General features: G+C 39.4%; 1 protein-coding gene across 1 annotated transcript in view; it reads right to left on the bottom strand.

Annotated features, from left to right (window-relative positions):
* The window catches only part of sema4ba (sema domain, immunoglobulin domain (Ig), transmembrane domain (TM) and short cytoplasmic domain, (semaphorin) 4Ba), a 36,982-nt gene that overhangs the window by 18,028 nt on the left and 6,403 nt on the right, over window positions 1-12,551 (bottom strand). Inside the window, exon 2 of the mRNA XM_030732418.1 lies at window positions 2,404-2,801. Within this exon, the coding sequence (XP_030588278.1) occupies window positions 2,404-2,521 (118 nt within the window). The 5' untranslated portion in view covers window positions 2,522-2,801. The remainder of the gene's footprint in view (window positions 1-2,403; window positions 2,802-12,551) is intronic.

The following is a 12,551-nucleotide window of genomic DNA, read 5'->3' as shown; positions in this document are numbered from 1 at the left end:
ACAAAAGCAGAGAGAAAAGCAGATGCTGGCTCTATTCCCTGAACCCATGATCCATCCTGATAGGCGCATAATGAGAACCAGACAAGTGTTCACACCATAACACATACAAATCCCCATTCATTATTCATGGCAGATTACCCTCTTCATTAAGGCATAGGCAGGGACCAGGGGACAGAAAACGAGAGAGACAACGAGAGAGAGAGAGAGAGAAAGAGACAGAGAGAGAGAGAGAGAGAGAGAGAGAGAGAAAGAGAGAAAGAGAGACATAGACAGAAAATGATAGAGAGACAGAGCGAGAGATAAAGCTCGTCTACAAAAATGGCACTGGATGGGGATCAGCCAAGCAGGGCTCTGGCCCGCCTACAATGCTACGGTTTAAGCACGCAAGCCATCAAGCTAACTGGCATCCAGAAAAGACAGAGAGGACCAGAAACCATGATGAGCTCAGGCAGCTTCTGCTGTATAAAGTTCAGGTCCCCGAGGCCTGCAGCACTGCGTTCTGCTTTGATACTGTAAATACAATGTGACAAAGCCCTTCTGCGGGAGGCTGGAAAATGTCAGTGTAGCAGAACAGACACTACCACAGCAGGATAACTTTTGTCACCAGGCCCTCTTAACCTTTATCTCCTGGAAAAAAAACCTTGTTCTTTGCTGTAAGCCACAAACTAAAACTGGTCTTTTAAGGCCAACAATACCAGTGCCTTTATGCCAGAGTTGCTGTATGAGTTAGTAAATTTCAAGAAAGTATGGCATCTTAACCATGCTGATAAACAAAAAAAAATTACTGCTTGTTAAGCTTTACCAGAAATTATTATCTATTGTTAAAATTACTTCCTGCATGACCCTTCACCTTATCAATGAGATTAAATTTTCTACAGAAAACACAACCCTCCCTGATTATCTTCAGTTATACTAAATGCATAGCATTGTATATCTAAAAGACTTCTGACATTCAAGTCTTGCATGCTTTTAAAGTTGTTGTTTAACACTGGCTGCACACCCTGCAAGCAAATCTTTCCTTAAGAGCAGGGCCAAGTGTGAAGCATCTTTTCAGTGAGTGATTGATGGTGTGTGTTGTTGTGAAATGCTTCACAAGGGATGAGCTATGGACTTTACTGAGGCTGGGAGGTGAGAGAGATTACCTGTTTGTATAGCGGTCCAACATGTGGGAGGGCACAAGCTCAGACAGGCAACACGGCTCACCTATTTAAAAGCTTAAAATTTGCTCCAAACTGGAAATTCTACCCATGTCCGTAATAGATTACTAAGCGGGATCTATCAACATAATCCTCCCTGAAGTAACTCTAATGATGCTCGAAAATGAGTCACTAACTGCAGATCAATCACTGAAAGCCTCCACCAATCCCATAAGCCATCCTTTTGTTTAATTCTCTGTGGAGATGGCAGGGCACAATTAATGTTTAAAGTCAACATGTCATCTCAAATGCACCAGTATATTATTTGAATAACTGGATAAAATCAGTTCATGGTACTGGTGGCTCTATCTATCAATGAAGAGAATGCAGAACATCAGGCTGCACATGAAAATAATACATGAGGGCTAATATAACAATATTTCCACCATATTTTAGGAGTGAAATGTGAAAGACATATTTGTTATGTTCCTAAGCTCAAAGTCATTGTGCAAGCCAAGAGAAAAAAAATTCACATTATATAAGAGCAATAACTCTCAGCACTCATGAGTGTGTCCGCTTGTCGTTAGTAAGTCGAAACACAATAGGCCTGTTCATTTCGTAATTGTTGTCTGACCTGCAGGTACTCGACAGAGCCACCCTGATGGAGCAGCCATTCACAGCATGGATTTACATGATGGAGACAAACATCATTTCACCCCTCTAAATCCTTTTAGCTCTTACAATGGACACATAAGAAGTGTATTGATTTTTTTTTTTTTTTTTCAGTGGACAGACTTAATAAATAGGGGACCCACCGGGAACTGGATGACCAGTTCTGTAAACAGAATGTGAGAGCAGCAAACGTGGAACTAAATAGTTGAGCAGAAAACGAATGTTTCTGCTGAGCGTTCCCAGGTGGAGTTATGCAAACTTTTACTTCTAAACAGCTGTGAGCAGCAACTAGAGAAGAGAAAGCAACAGTGCCAGTCTTGATGACTGTTTATTGACAGTTAGCCACGTGCTGCGGTTCACACTAAAAGATCCGGCGACGCTCTAGCTGGAGCCTCAGGCATCTCCAAACCTCACACATTCTCGTCTCACTCAGAATGGAGGAGAGCCTGGTGAGTCTGCTCGCTCCATGTGACGTGCATACATGGGATACTGGAGCAGCTTGGGATCAAGCACTCCTACTTAAAAAAAAAAAAAAAAAAAAGCAGCAATTTGTAAAGTCACTGTTATTCTATTGTCAAGAAGTTGTGAAACTTACTGTATGAAAAGGTGAGGCGTGGAGTTACATCATTTTCCATGACAGCTGTATGAAAGCAACCAAACAGAAGGACAGTCAAGGTGGGGAGACGGAAACAAGCCATAGTCATTGTCCACATGCCTCCTAAGATCTGCCAGCCAACTTGCAGTATTTCCCTTCAGGTTTTTGGTGAATTCATGAAGAGCGTCTTTTAGAACACCCGCTTATTTTCTTCTTCTCTCTCTCACTAGTCCTGCAGCTCCAGGCTCCTTGAACAGAAGGCGTCTGAACTGTTGTGAAGTCAAGGCACCCCTTCTGGGCTACAGACGATGATGCTGGTTTGAAATGATGATCTGTGACCTCAGAGCAACAGCCTCCATTGATCAGAATCCATGCATGCAGAGGGGCACAGCTAAAACCTATCAGGATAAAGAAACAGTATTCAGATTAGTGTGCATCAGCAAGCTAAATGGAATAATAAACCAAGTGATAGAAATGTTTTTTCTGAAACCACTCTAATTATCACAGTATATGTTACTTTTCAGAAATGGCATTCATGAGTCGCTGCTTTTTTTTTTCTTCCATTTTTATGCAACAATAAAAGTTACTGATAGGTGCAAGCACATCTGGGAAACCACTGGATAGTATTATATCCTTTTCGAGACCTCCTGTTCTGTTCTCTGGCCAGTGTTTACAATGCAAATACATTTATAAAACATTAACAAAAAGCTAATTAGTGGTTACATATTAGCCAGCGGTTGCAACACAGTACTCCACCAATGCTGTGCCATCAGCTGCTCTCCGCATGAACGGTTCACCGGTTTATATGGAGAATTCAAAGCCTGCTCAAACATGATTGGTTAAACAGAAACCAGAAGGTTTCATGCACCAAATTTGTGTTCCTTCCTTACAGATTGTACAAATGAATGAATTTTATATTTAATTTTATCACTCTAACATTTCTATCTTCATGCTTGTTTGCCTCCTGTTGTTATACTGTTTACATTTGTCTTATTCTGAGCTCATCAGTCATCCATAAATTACTTCGAATTCATGCCACCCTAGAGAGTATAAATAACATTGCACCTGAACAAAATGCTGAGCATCTTTCCTTGGAATTGACCATTTTTTTGGCCCACAGCTGCCACGCAACATAAAACCTGATTACACAATAATGAATCCACATTTATAACAGAGTGTATAAGTGCCACAGGTCAAAACCAAAGTCTTCCTTCAACAACGTAACTCAAGCTGATCTGATTGTGTGATTACTTTTCACTTTCTGTTCATAGAAAGCAAAATCATTTTGATAGGTTAAAGGTTAATGTTATGGGCTGTTTGTATGGAAATTACAGAAAGACTCCCAAAAAAAGATTAACCTCCATATCTGAACTGCGTATACCTGTTACCTGTTGTTTGCTGGACTGAAAAGAAAGCAGAGATTTCGTGGTAATCTCTGCTTTCTTGAAAAAAGGTGTGACGCCCAGGAAACGGCTCATGTTGCAAGAGCTACAGGCGCTCCTGTCCCATAGTTTTCACCAGATAACCTTTAATTTTACTATAGAGTAGTAAGAAATTGTGTGTACAGATCAGAACTTGTCTCACTATGAAATATTTGGATTCCCATCGTAATTATACTGGAATAAAAGCATCCAAAGCCAAAGACAATTTTTGGAATACTTCCATAAGCTTAGTATTCATTTCACCTCAAATTAATATGTGCTGAACTTGAGCTTTTTTCTTTCTTCATTTCAGCTAACATTTTTATCAACAAGGACTCCAACAATTCTTAAGAAAACATCAGTTCAAACCACAACACAGCTAGTAATGGAGTCATGGAGCAATTCACAGACTCTGATTAACTGAATGTAGTGAGACAGACTTAAAGGGAAACTCAATATGGATATCCCAGTTACAACTGCAAATGCTCCATTACAGTGGCCACGGGGAGCTCCTCATTAAATGCTACCAACAGGAGATTCAGTTTCATGTGAGGTATTAGAATCAATTTCACAAAGTAGGGAGCAAAGCTACTCTGACTTTTATCAAGGGGATCTTGACTCTCAGTCAATAAGCAGTAAGATGTTTATTACTAAACCAGACATGTCCAAATCTGATACAGGCAGATGACCTCTGAGGAGCAGAAAGGAGAACAAGACACAAAGATGGTTGGTTCTACAGCAGAAATGTTTAACTTCTTTAAAAAATTCTGATCAAAATGATTTCCCCTTTCACCCATCCAGATATGCAAAAGCTATAAAGGGAAAAATAATCAAGTGTCTGGACAGCAAAGAATTTAGACCTACAGCAGCAGGACTGTGATTTTTAATGACCCTGATGACAAAAGCAGACAAGCTTTTGAAAAGTTTCTGCTTTTAAAAGTCCGGGCTTGGCCACAGTTTGACATTTTTTAAGACAATCCCTCCCTGCCAGCAGCCTACATGATGTCAGTGGACTATGACATGTAACAGACAACAAGGGTAACCATAAGCATCATTAGTGTCCTCTGTGTGGAAACAATTCAAAATGAGATGCTACTTGACCACCGAGCGGCAGAGGTAACATTAATCCCGGTTTTGTGTGACAGCCAGAAAAAGTGGCCCGCATGAATCCGACTGAGGTATGTAGAGAGTTCGGCTCAGCGTGAGCGCGAGAACAAGGGCCCCTCTGACAGCACAGAAATCTATATGCAACTCTGCACTTCACTGCTCTCTCCTGCATGATGCATAAACTGAATCATCCCTTTCACTCTCTACACAGACGTGATAGTGTGCTCTGGCTATGGATGGTACTCTGTCAATGATCTCCTCCTAAATCCTTTTAGAGTGTATTTCTCTATTCCCTCCAGCAACACATCAATCTGACAGAATAATTTCATCATTTCTCAACCACAGATTGTAAACCATCCAATTAAAGATATGTGTAATTTTATTAGTAGGAGGGGCGATTCTTTCTATTTTTTAAGCAAATGAAAAGAAAGCTGTTTGTATATATTTATATTAGCCTTTCTATTAACACACACAAGTGGGATTTATGTTTGCATGCCTCATGAGTCTGTCAGAGGAATAAGAAATGTTGCTGCTTTACTTTAGACTAAGATGGTGTACTTTTTATGTCTGCAACTAAAACAAACAACTAACTAGAGAAATAAAATAAACAGGACCACTATAGTAAAACGAATATTGTCATTTCCATCTGGAATAAGTTATATTTGGCAGTATGACTGCATACTGGGATTTTTCTCCCCTTCCAAGTGCAGATGTGAAAAGCTGGAGGCAGGGAGACCAGCAGAGACCCCCATGCAGATGTGAGCAGGGATCACTGACAAAAGATGACACTGATTAGGTCAGACAACATGAAAAGATGGCTGGGTTGGAGATGGGTTGCAAAGCAGCTTGCAGAGGTGCAGCAACTATGGGCAAGCTAAAGCAACCTAAAGTGTCCAATATTAAATCCACCGATTACTTTGCAGCCTGTCTGAACAATGACATGCTCAATTTATAGTCTCTTATAAGAATGATTGCCCCTGTCTTTATCAGCCTAAGCTTCAATCCATGTTAAATAGTGTCTTTATATTAGAGTTTGTAATTTCTAAATCAAATCAAATGTATTAATTGATAAATGTCCCAAGAACCAGTTTTGATTATCAGGCCACCAAGACCTCCAGCCCCAATTGCTGCCCAGTGCATATACTACCAGACCCCTACACCATCCCCTTCCTGTGGGTGTTGGGCCCACAGGAGGGCAGGTCCATGTTGCTCATTCAAGCTAAGCACAGTCAGGTCCAAATGCAGGATTTCAGAAAGCGTCAGTTCATTAATTCATCAATTCAGTAACAGTAAAAAGGACGCTTTGTGAGAGTCCATACTATAAAAATAATTAGGGGAAGGGAGAAAAAATAAATCAAGCAGCAGAACGTTCTGCTGGAAATAAAACTAACACATGCATAGCTGTCAGTGTAGTGCTACAGAAAAAGCTCAACCTGTGATGCTTCTATTTACAATGTAAAACTTGGTCATATAACATTATTAGACCTGAATGAATGAATAAATAAATAAAAACTATATTCTAACTATTATCTTTCATACACTGTCCAAAGACTTTACAGTAAAGTATGTCATAAAAGAGGAAGCCAGTATTATATTTAACCAAGGGAAATTCCTAGCACTCTTTACCGGTCATTTCCTGTTGTAAAGCTCCTGGTATACAGTAAAAATATCACTATATATCACTGAATGACAAAGCTGGTCCAACGACAGTGCTACTTTTAAGACTGTGAGAATTTATAAATAGCAGCATCGCGTATGGAGCTGAAACAGGTGGCACCACCATTAACATTTGAGTAGAGTAGGAGGGGTGAAGGCCTCCTGGATTCCACACACAGTCTGTTGACTGGAAAAGTGTTGACTGAAATATACGACCTTATGACACGCCTGTCATCCGAAGAAGCCACCTGTACACACACACAAATGCACACACTGGCCACCTATGTCACACCTCTCCGATAACATAAGTCACATGCTACCACATGTTGCCGTCAACCTGTGAGCGCTTCCCCTCTGGCCCCCCTACAACACCTCCACGCCACTGAAGGGCTTTCAGATGTGTGACAGAACAGATGTGAGATGTGAGGATATCGTCTCTCAAGAGTGGCTTTAATGGAGGAGCACTCCTGCACATATGGACAAAGTAGCTGAGTTGCTGGTTTGAGTTGTGTGGGCGTACAGCGTTGACATACTTCTGCCCTGGTCCTTCTGCCCTCTCATGTTATTGTGCAATTGCTTGGCCAGATCTAACGATACCTGTCTATGAGTAAGACGTGACAGCACTTCTTCCACAAAGCCCAAGTATCCAAAGTGCTTCATGACTAATCGCAATCAGAGGAGCTTGAGAATATTCTCACTCTGCTCTCATTAAAAATGACTAAATGACAGAATAAAACATTTAAATTCGATTTTCAAGCAGCTACATGGCTTTCATTATTTATTCAGAGTATTAGTAGATTAAAAGTGACCAGTAAGCCAGTAATGACCCCAAACTTAAGAAATGTTGGTTAAACACTGTATAAACTGGGAGGATGTTAATTTCTGTCATGCAAAGGTTACTCTGAACAGTTACATTTTAAACCCTTGAGTTTGTGAATACTTAGGTTAGCAAAATTTGACTTTTTCCATTTTTTCATTCTAAATTGAGGGGATGTACAACAACGTAACAGCCAAATATGCCAATTATATTTGATATACTGCCTATGCTACAGTTTTACATTGACTCGCTGTATAATTGATTGATTTTGATTGGGTAATGCTGCAAATATTTTTATTACAAAGTCTTAAGACACTTCTTAATTTTCAGTGGTGCAACCTAAATCACAAGCTTAAAGTCAACTAGAGCTGTCAACAAACTGCAAAGAAGTTAATACACAAATTCAGTCCTGGATTCACAATAGCTGATGCAACACAGTTGAGGCCCCCCCAAGTTAACATATTTTGTAATTCAAAAGTCTGACTTGCCGATTAGGTGACTATGATGTTTAAAGCAAATACACTCTTTCCTCTTCTCGACCCATTTTTAAGTCCAATCCCTAGACCCAGCTAAGAATAATTAATGGCTCATTCGTCCCTAAGTGAACTATACAGCAGTAATTATGACCATATGCTATTCCAAAGACTTTTAATTGCCTAATTAAAATCTTATTAAACTACTGAGCAGAGATAGGAGACATTTTGAACTTAAGGTTCAGGGGAGTTAAATTCATCAAGCTTGCTTCTCCTCTGGGGCTTGTGACACAGGGTCAGAAATGTGGAATTTATCACAAGTGCTGAATTCCTAAAGCATCCCAAATTTGAAGCTATCAGGAACTAAGAATGCATTGATAGATTAATGTAATATATGGCTGTGAAAGTGGATGAGCATATTTCATCGCCTCTGTCTTTGAAACCTATACAAGTGCTGAAACCAACGCTGTCTTAGAAGTGAAAATATATGAAATGATTTTCCATTTCATTCCCTTTTTTCCCCTCTGCACAAATTTCCATAACAGATGTGGAGCCAGCAGAAGCAGCTTGCTGATGAAATGTAAAGTAGTGGTGCTAGGTCTGTCGCCAGACCTGCTATTACTATCAACGTCGAAGTGGGTGAAAGAAGAGCAGCAGGGGCTCTGCGACGGGCCGAAAAGTGCTTCAATACTGAAAGTGGCGGGGACAAAGAGAAGCAAATGAAAAGGACAAAGACACCATCTTCTACTGCTGGTCACCTCATCAAACTCTAATCTTTATATTAACACTTGTACGGAGGAAAGAATCTCTTCAGAGTCGCTAATCTCATCAGCCAAGTTCAACATTCAGTAAGATGTGATGTGAGAGGGCCAGCTGCTTTTATTTCCTGGCACGTTGGCCAATTCGTACGTCAAAACAAAGGTAAGCAGGGCTTCAACGTGTCTTAAAATTATTCATGTATTATCAATGTTTGTAAAAGTTTGTACTTTTCTTTGCTTTCCCTCTGCACTCTCTGCCACTTCTGAAAACCCCAGTGTAAGCTGATCCACTTTAAGGAAGGAGCCTGCACTGTTGATCCTGCAGAAGTGGCCTATTTCTTTTCTACAGTCTCTTTCACTGTTGTTACACCCTTTTCAAGGAAAGGAACACCCTACCGCTATCTCTGATTTAATCATGACACACCTTTCAGGCACAAACACTAAAAAACAATCACCTGTCACACATTCCATCATCCGTCTCCTTTAATTTGAAGTGTTTCTCTTATTGTGGTTTTGGTAAATAATTTGACCCATCATATGATCACTTATATGATAAGCTATTTAAAAGCTTATCTGAAATAATTTTGATGGTGATGTTCAACAGTTGCATCTGCAACTCATTTTCTTCACCCTTACAAAAGATGTTCCTCTTGTCTCTGAAATATAATAATCTGCATCCTGATATTTGGAGGAATGGCACTGAAGGAAACCGATACACCACAAATGTTTATACTAGTATTCATACTACAATAAATCTTTATACTCATAAATATTGAGATGAGGACGGAATGACCTGCAAGCCGTGTCTCTGAATTTGTAGTTAAAGTGAAATAAAACAGTATTTCACTTATAAACACATTTTAAGGAGAAATTTGGTAATTATTATAGTTATTTACATTGCTAATCTGTAATTTACTCTACAGATGAATGCAAACTAAACCATCCCAACCATCTCACTCTCTCACACTGGCTGAGAGTAACAGCCTGTGTTAGCTCAAGAGAGACTGACCATATGCACTATAGAAAAAGCAACAAATACTTTGATGACTATTTCGTAGCAGAAAAAAAAAAACACAGTAATATAGTGTTCAGAGCAGTGGTTAAGATATTGAGGGTTATTGGTTTATGAGGCTTCCTGCCTGCTGCCAGACACAGGTGAGGAACTGTTTTAGCCCTTGCTACTGAAAGTAGGTCAGGCCTGTTGAAACACTCAGTGCCATTCGAAATGTCTCCACTTGTTTGCAATAAAATCCTGTCTGCATTTGCAGGAGTGAAATATCGACCACAATGGAGTGAGATAATAGGCATTCACCTCAAGTGCTGTAACCTGCTTCTCCCTTGTTTACATGCACTAACTTTTTTTTTTTTTAAGATAACTCTGTGACATACAACTGATGGGGAATGGAGGGGTTTTTAAATAGCACCTTTCTACTCAGTTGCACATTCAAAGCGCTTTCTTACTGCAAGTCTTGTTCAACCAATCACATACACATTCATACAAGCACTTTGATCTTTTTTACAGACACACAGTCCCACTCCAGTGGATGCATTGGGGGCAACTTGGGGTTCAGTACCTTGCCTAAGGATACATTAGCATTCGGATAGGAGAAGTCAGGGATCAATCCACCGACCTTCCAACTGATAGACGACACACTCTACCACCTGGGCCACAGCCGCCCAACAAATTTTTAATGTTTTAGAAGAGATATTCAAAATATCAAGCACCAAAAGTACAGATTTATGCTGTCTGAACTGTCAGACGATGATGATGTCAGATGGTGTCATGAACTCCACACCTTTATGACACTGGATGTGTCACCCATGAACTGTGACGTTCCAAAACCAATAAACCAACTCACACCCAGTTTACCATCTGACGGCCAGCTGAGCTGTACAGAGGTGAGAGAGGCTAAGGGCACTGCACTTCCCTTTGTAGCTCTCATTTTAGCTTTTGTTATTCAACTACTGTAGCACTTTTTATTCATATATCCCAGTACAAAATGTCTCCCTTGAGAAAGTATATAGAAATGCAGCACGTTATTCCTGTTTTTTAAAATAATATCACATCTTACCTTTCTATGATGGATGGCTTTTTATTCTTCCTAATAGAAAAGTCATTTGAAAGAACTTTAAATACATCTGATTCAGACTAAAAGGTGTAGCATGGTCACAGTAAAAATAAAAAACAAGCTTAGGAAGGAAGGAAGTATTTGAAAGAAGTTGCAGCTCTGGCATATGCATACACTTCATCATGCAGGATTTGAACTAAACCTGATAAAGTCTTCTGCTTAACCTATTGAGTCTCTACATAGACTCTGTTGCTCTTTAAACTACTTCAAAAAGACCTGTGATTGGCCAAACTCTTCCATCACTGGTTAGCTTTTCTAAAGCCTGACAGAGCTTGTAACTGACTGGTTCATAGCGGACTGAATGATGTTAACGGTTTCACACCAGTGCAAAATGAAAAATGCCCACTACAGCAGGGATTCAACACTTTTGACTACTCAAACAGCTATATGCTGCAAGGTTACGATTTTTGGTCCACTGATAAAACATGTTGCCAACCCATGCTTTAAAAGAAATGACCTTTTTATATATTTTTTTCTTAACTCATGAGACTATTTAACACATTGTCTCCCTCTTAAAATAATGGTCTGAGTAATTTTTTTTTCAGGTTTTTCAGAAAAGACAAAAAAAAAAACTAAACTAAACACTGAAAATACGATGATTTAGGCAAAAATAAAACTTTTGTTAAAAAAATGACTTAGGCCATTATTTTAAGAGGGTGACAATATATAAAACCTGCCATATGCAGGGAGAAAGCTAAGTGAACTTTTTGAACAATATGAGTCAAATTTGTGGACAGTTCAAAAAAAAAGAAGTGATGTGCTGCATTCGCATTTGCCGCCCGTGTAAATTCATGGACCATTCAATCAGCAACAATGCACTGAAATATTTCACCTCGCTGAAATTGATTAGGCTCGTGTGGCATCCATGAAAGGGTGTAAACAAAGCGGCGTGGCTGTCGTTGTTTGATGTTCGCAGCAAGAAGCTGCATGCATTCCAGTAGCTTAGAGGCTTACACACAAGCTCAGGCTATAGGCCACTGGGCAGAGAGCTGCACCCATCCATCACTGTGTGAAAATGATAAAAGGCTCAGAATGTCCACTTCTCCAAATGCCCACAGACCAGCTTTCACCGAATGTCAAGAGTATCAAGGCTACAAAGCACAGCGTAAACCTCACAGATCGAACCAGCTGGTGACCTTCAGTCCTTTTTATACAGACCAATGAAGCAATTCTGAACTGTTTTGTGTTTTATTTTTCACAAAATGTAATCAACTAAACTTTTAATCAAAGGATTAATGGATTATAAAAAAGAAAATTATGCCACTTAAACCATGATAATAATAAAATTAAGTATATTTAAATAAAACATTTTCAGCAGATAATGAAATGGGAAATGCAATACTTCCAGAAAATCACTATTTAACAAATTTAACAAAGATAGCCCAGGGAAAGGTGTGTTCAGCCAAGCAGGTATAATCAAGTTCATGTTCACACTCCAATCATCTATTGTGCAGCCCATTTAAAATGACACCTGTGAGAACTGTTTACAGCCTAATCCAATTGTGTGGAAAGTAATTGTGATTTACAATACCCAGAACTGAAGTACCAACTGGTGAGCCTTCACAAGGAGCAATCTTGACTAAACAAACAAACAAACAAAAAAAAAAAATCAACAAATATTTGATGTCTATAAGTCTGACTATTGCTAAAATTATATTTAAACATAAACAGCTCTTAACTGCCAGTAATCATAGACTTTTTCTTTTCTCAGGCATGCAAAAAGCATATTGTGAAAGATTTAGTGCTCTGTGAACACTTCCAGTGACATCAGGAAAGCCCACTAACAA

This window comes from Archocentrus centrarchus, chromosome 6, assembly GCF_007364275.1.
Source record: "Archocentrus centrarchus isolate MPI-CPG fArcCen1 chromosome 6, fArcCen1, whole genome shotgun sequence".
NCBI lineage: Eukaryota > Metazoa > Chordata > Actinopteri > Cichliformes > Cichlidae > Archocentrus > Archocentrus centrarchus.
This window is presented reverse-complemented; position numbering and strand designations above follow the sequence as displayed.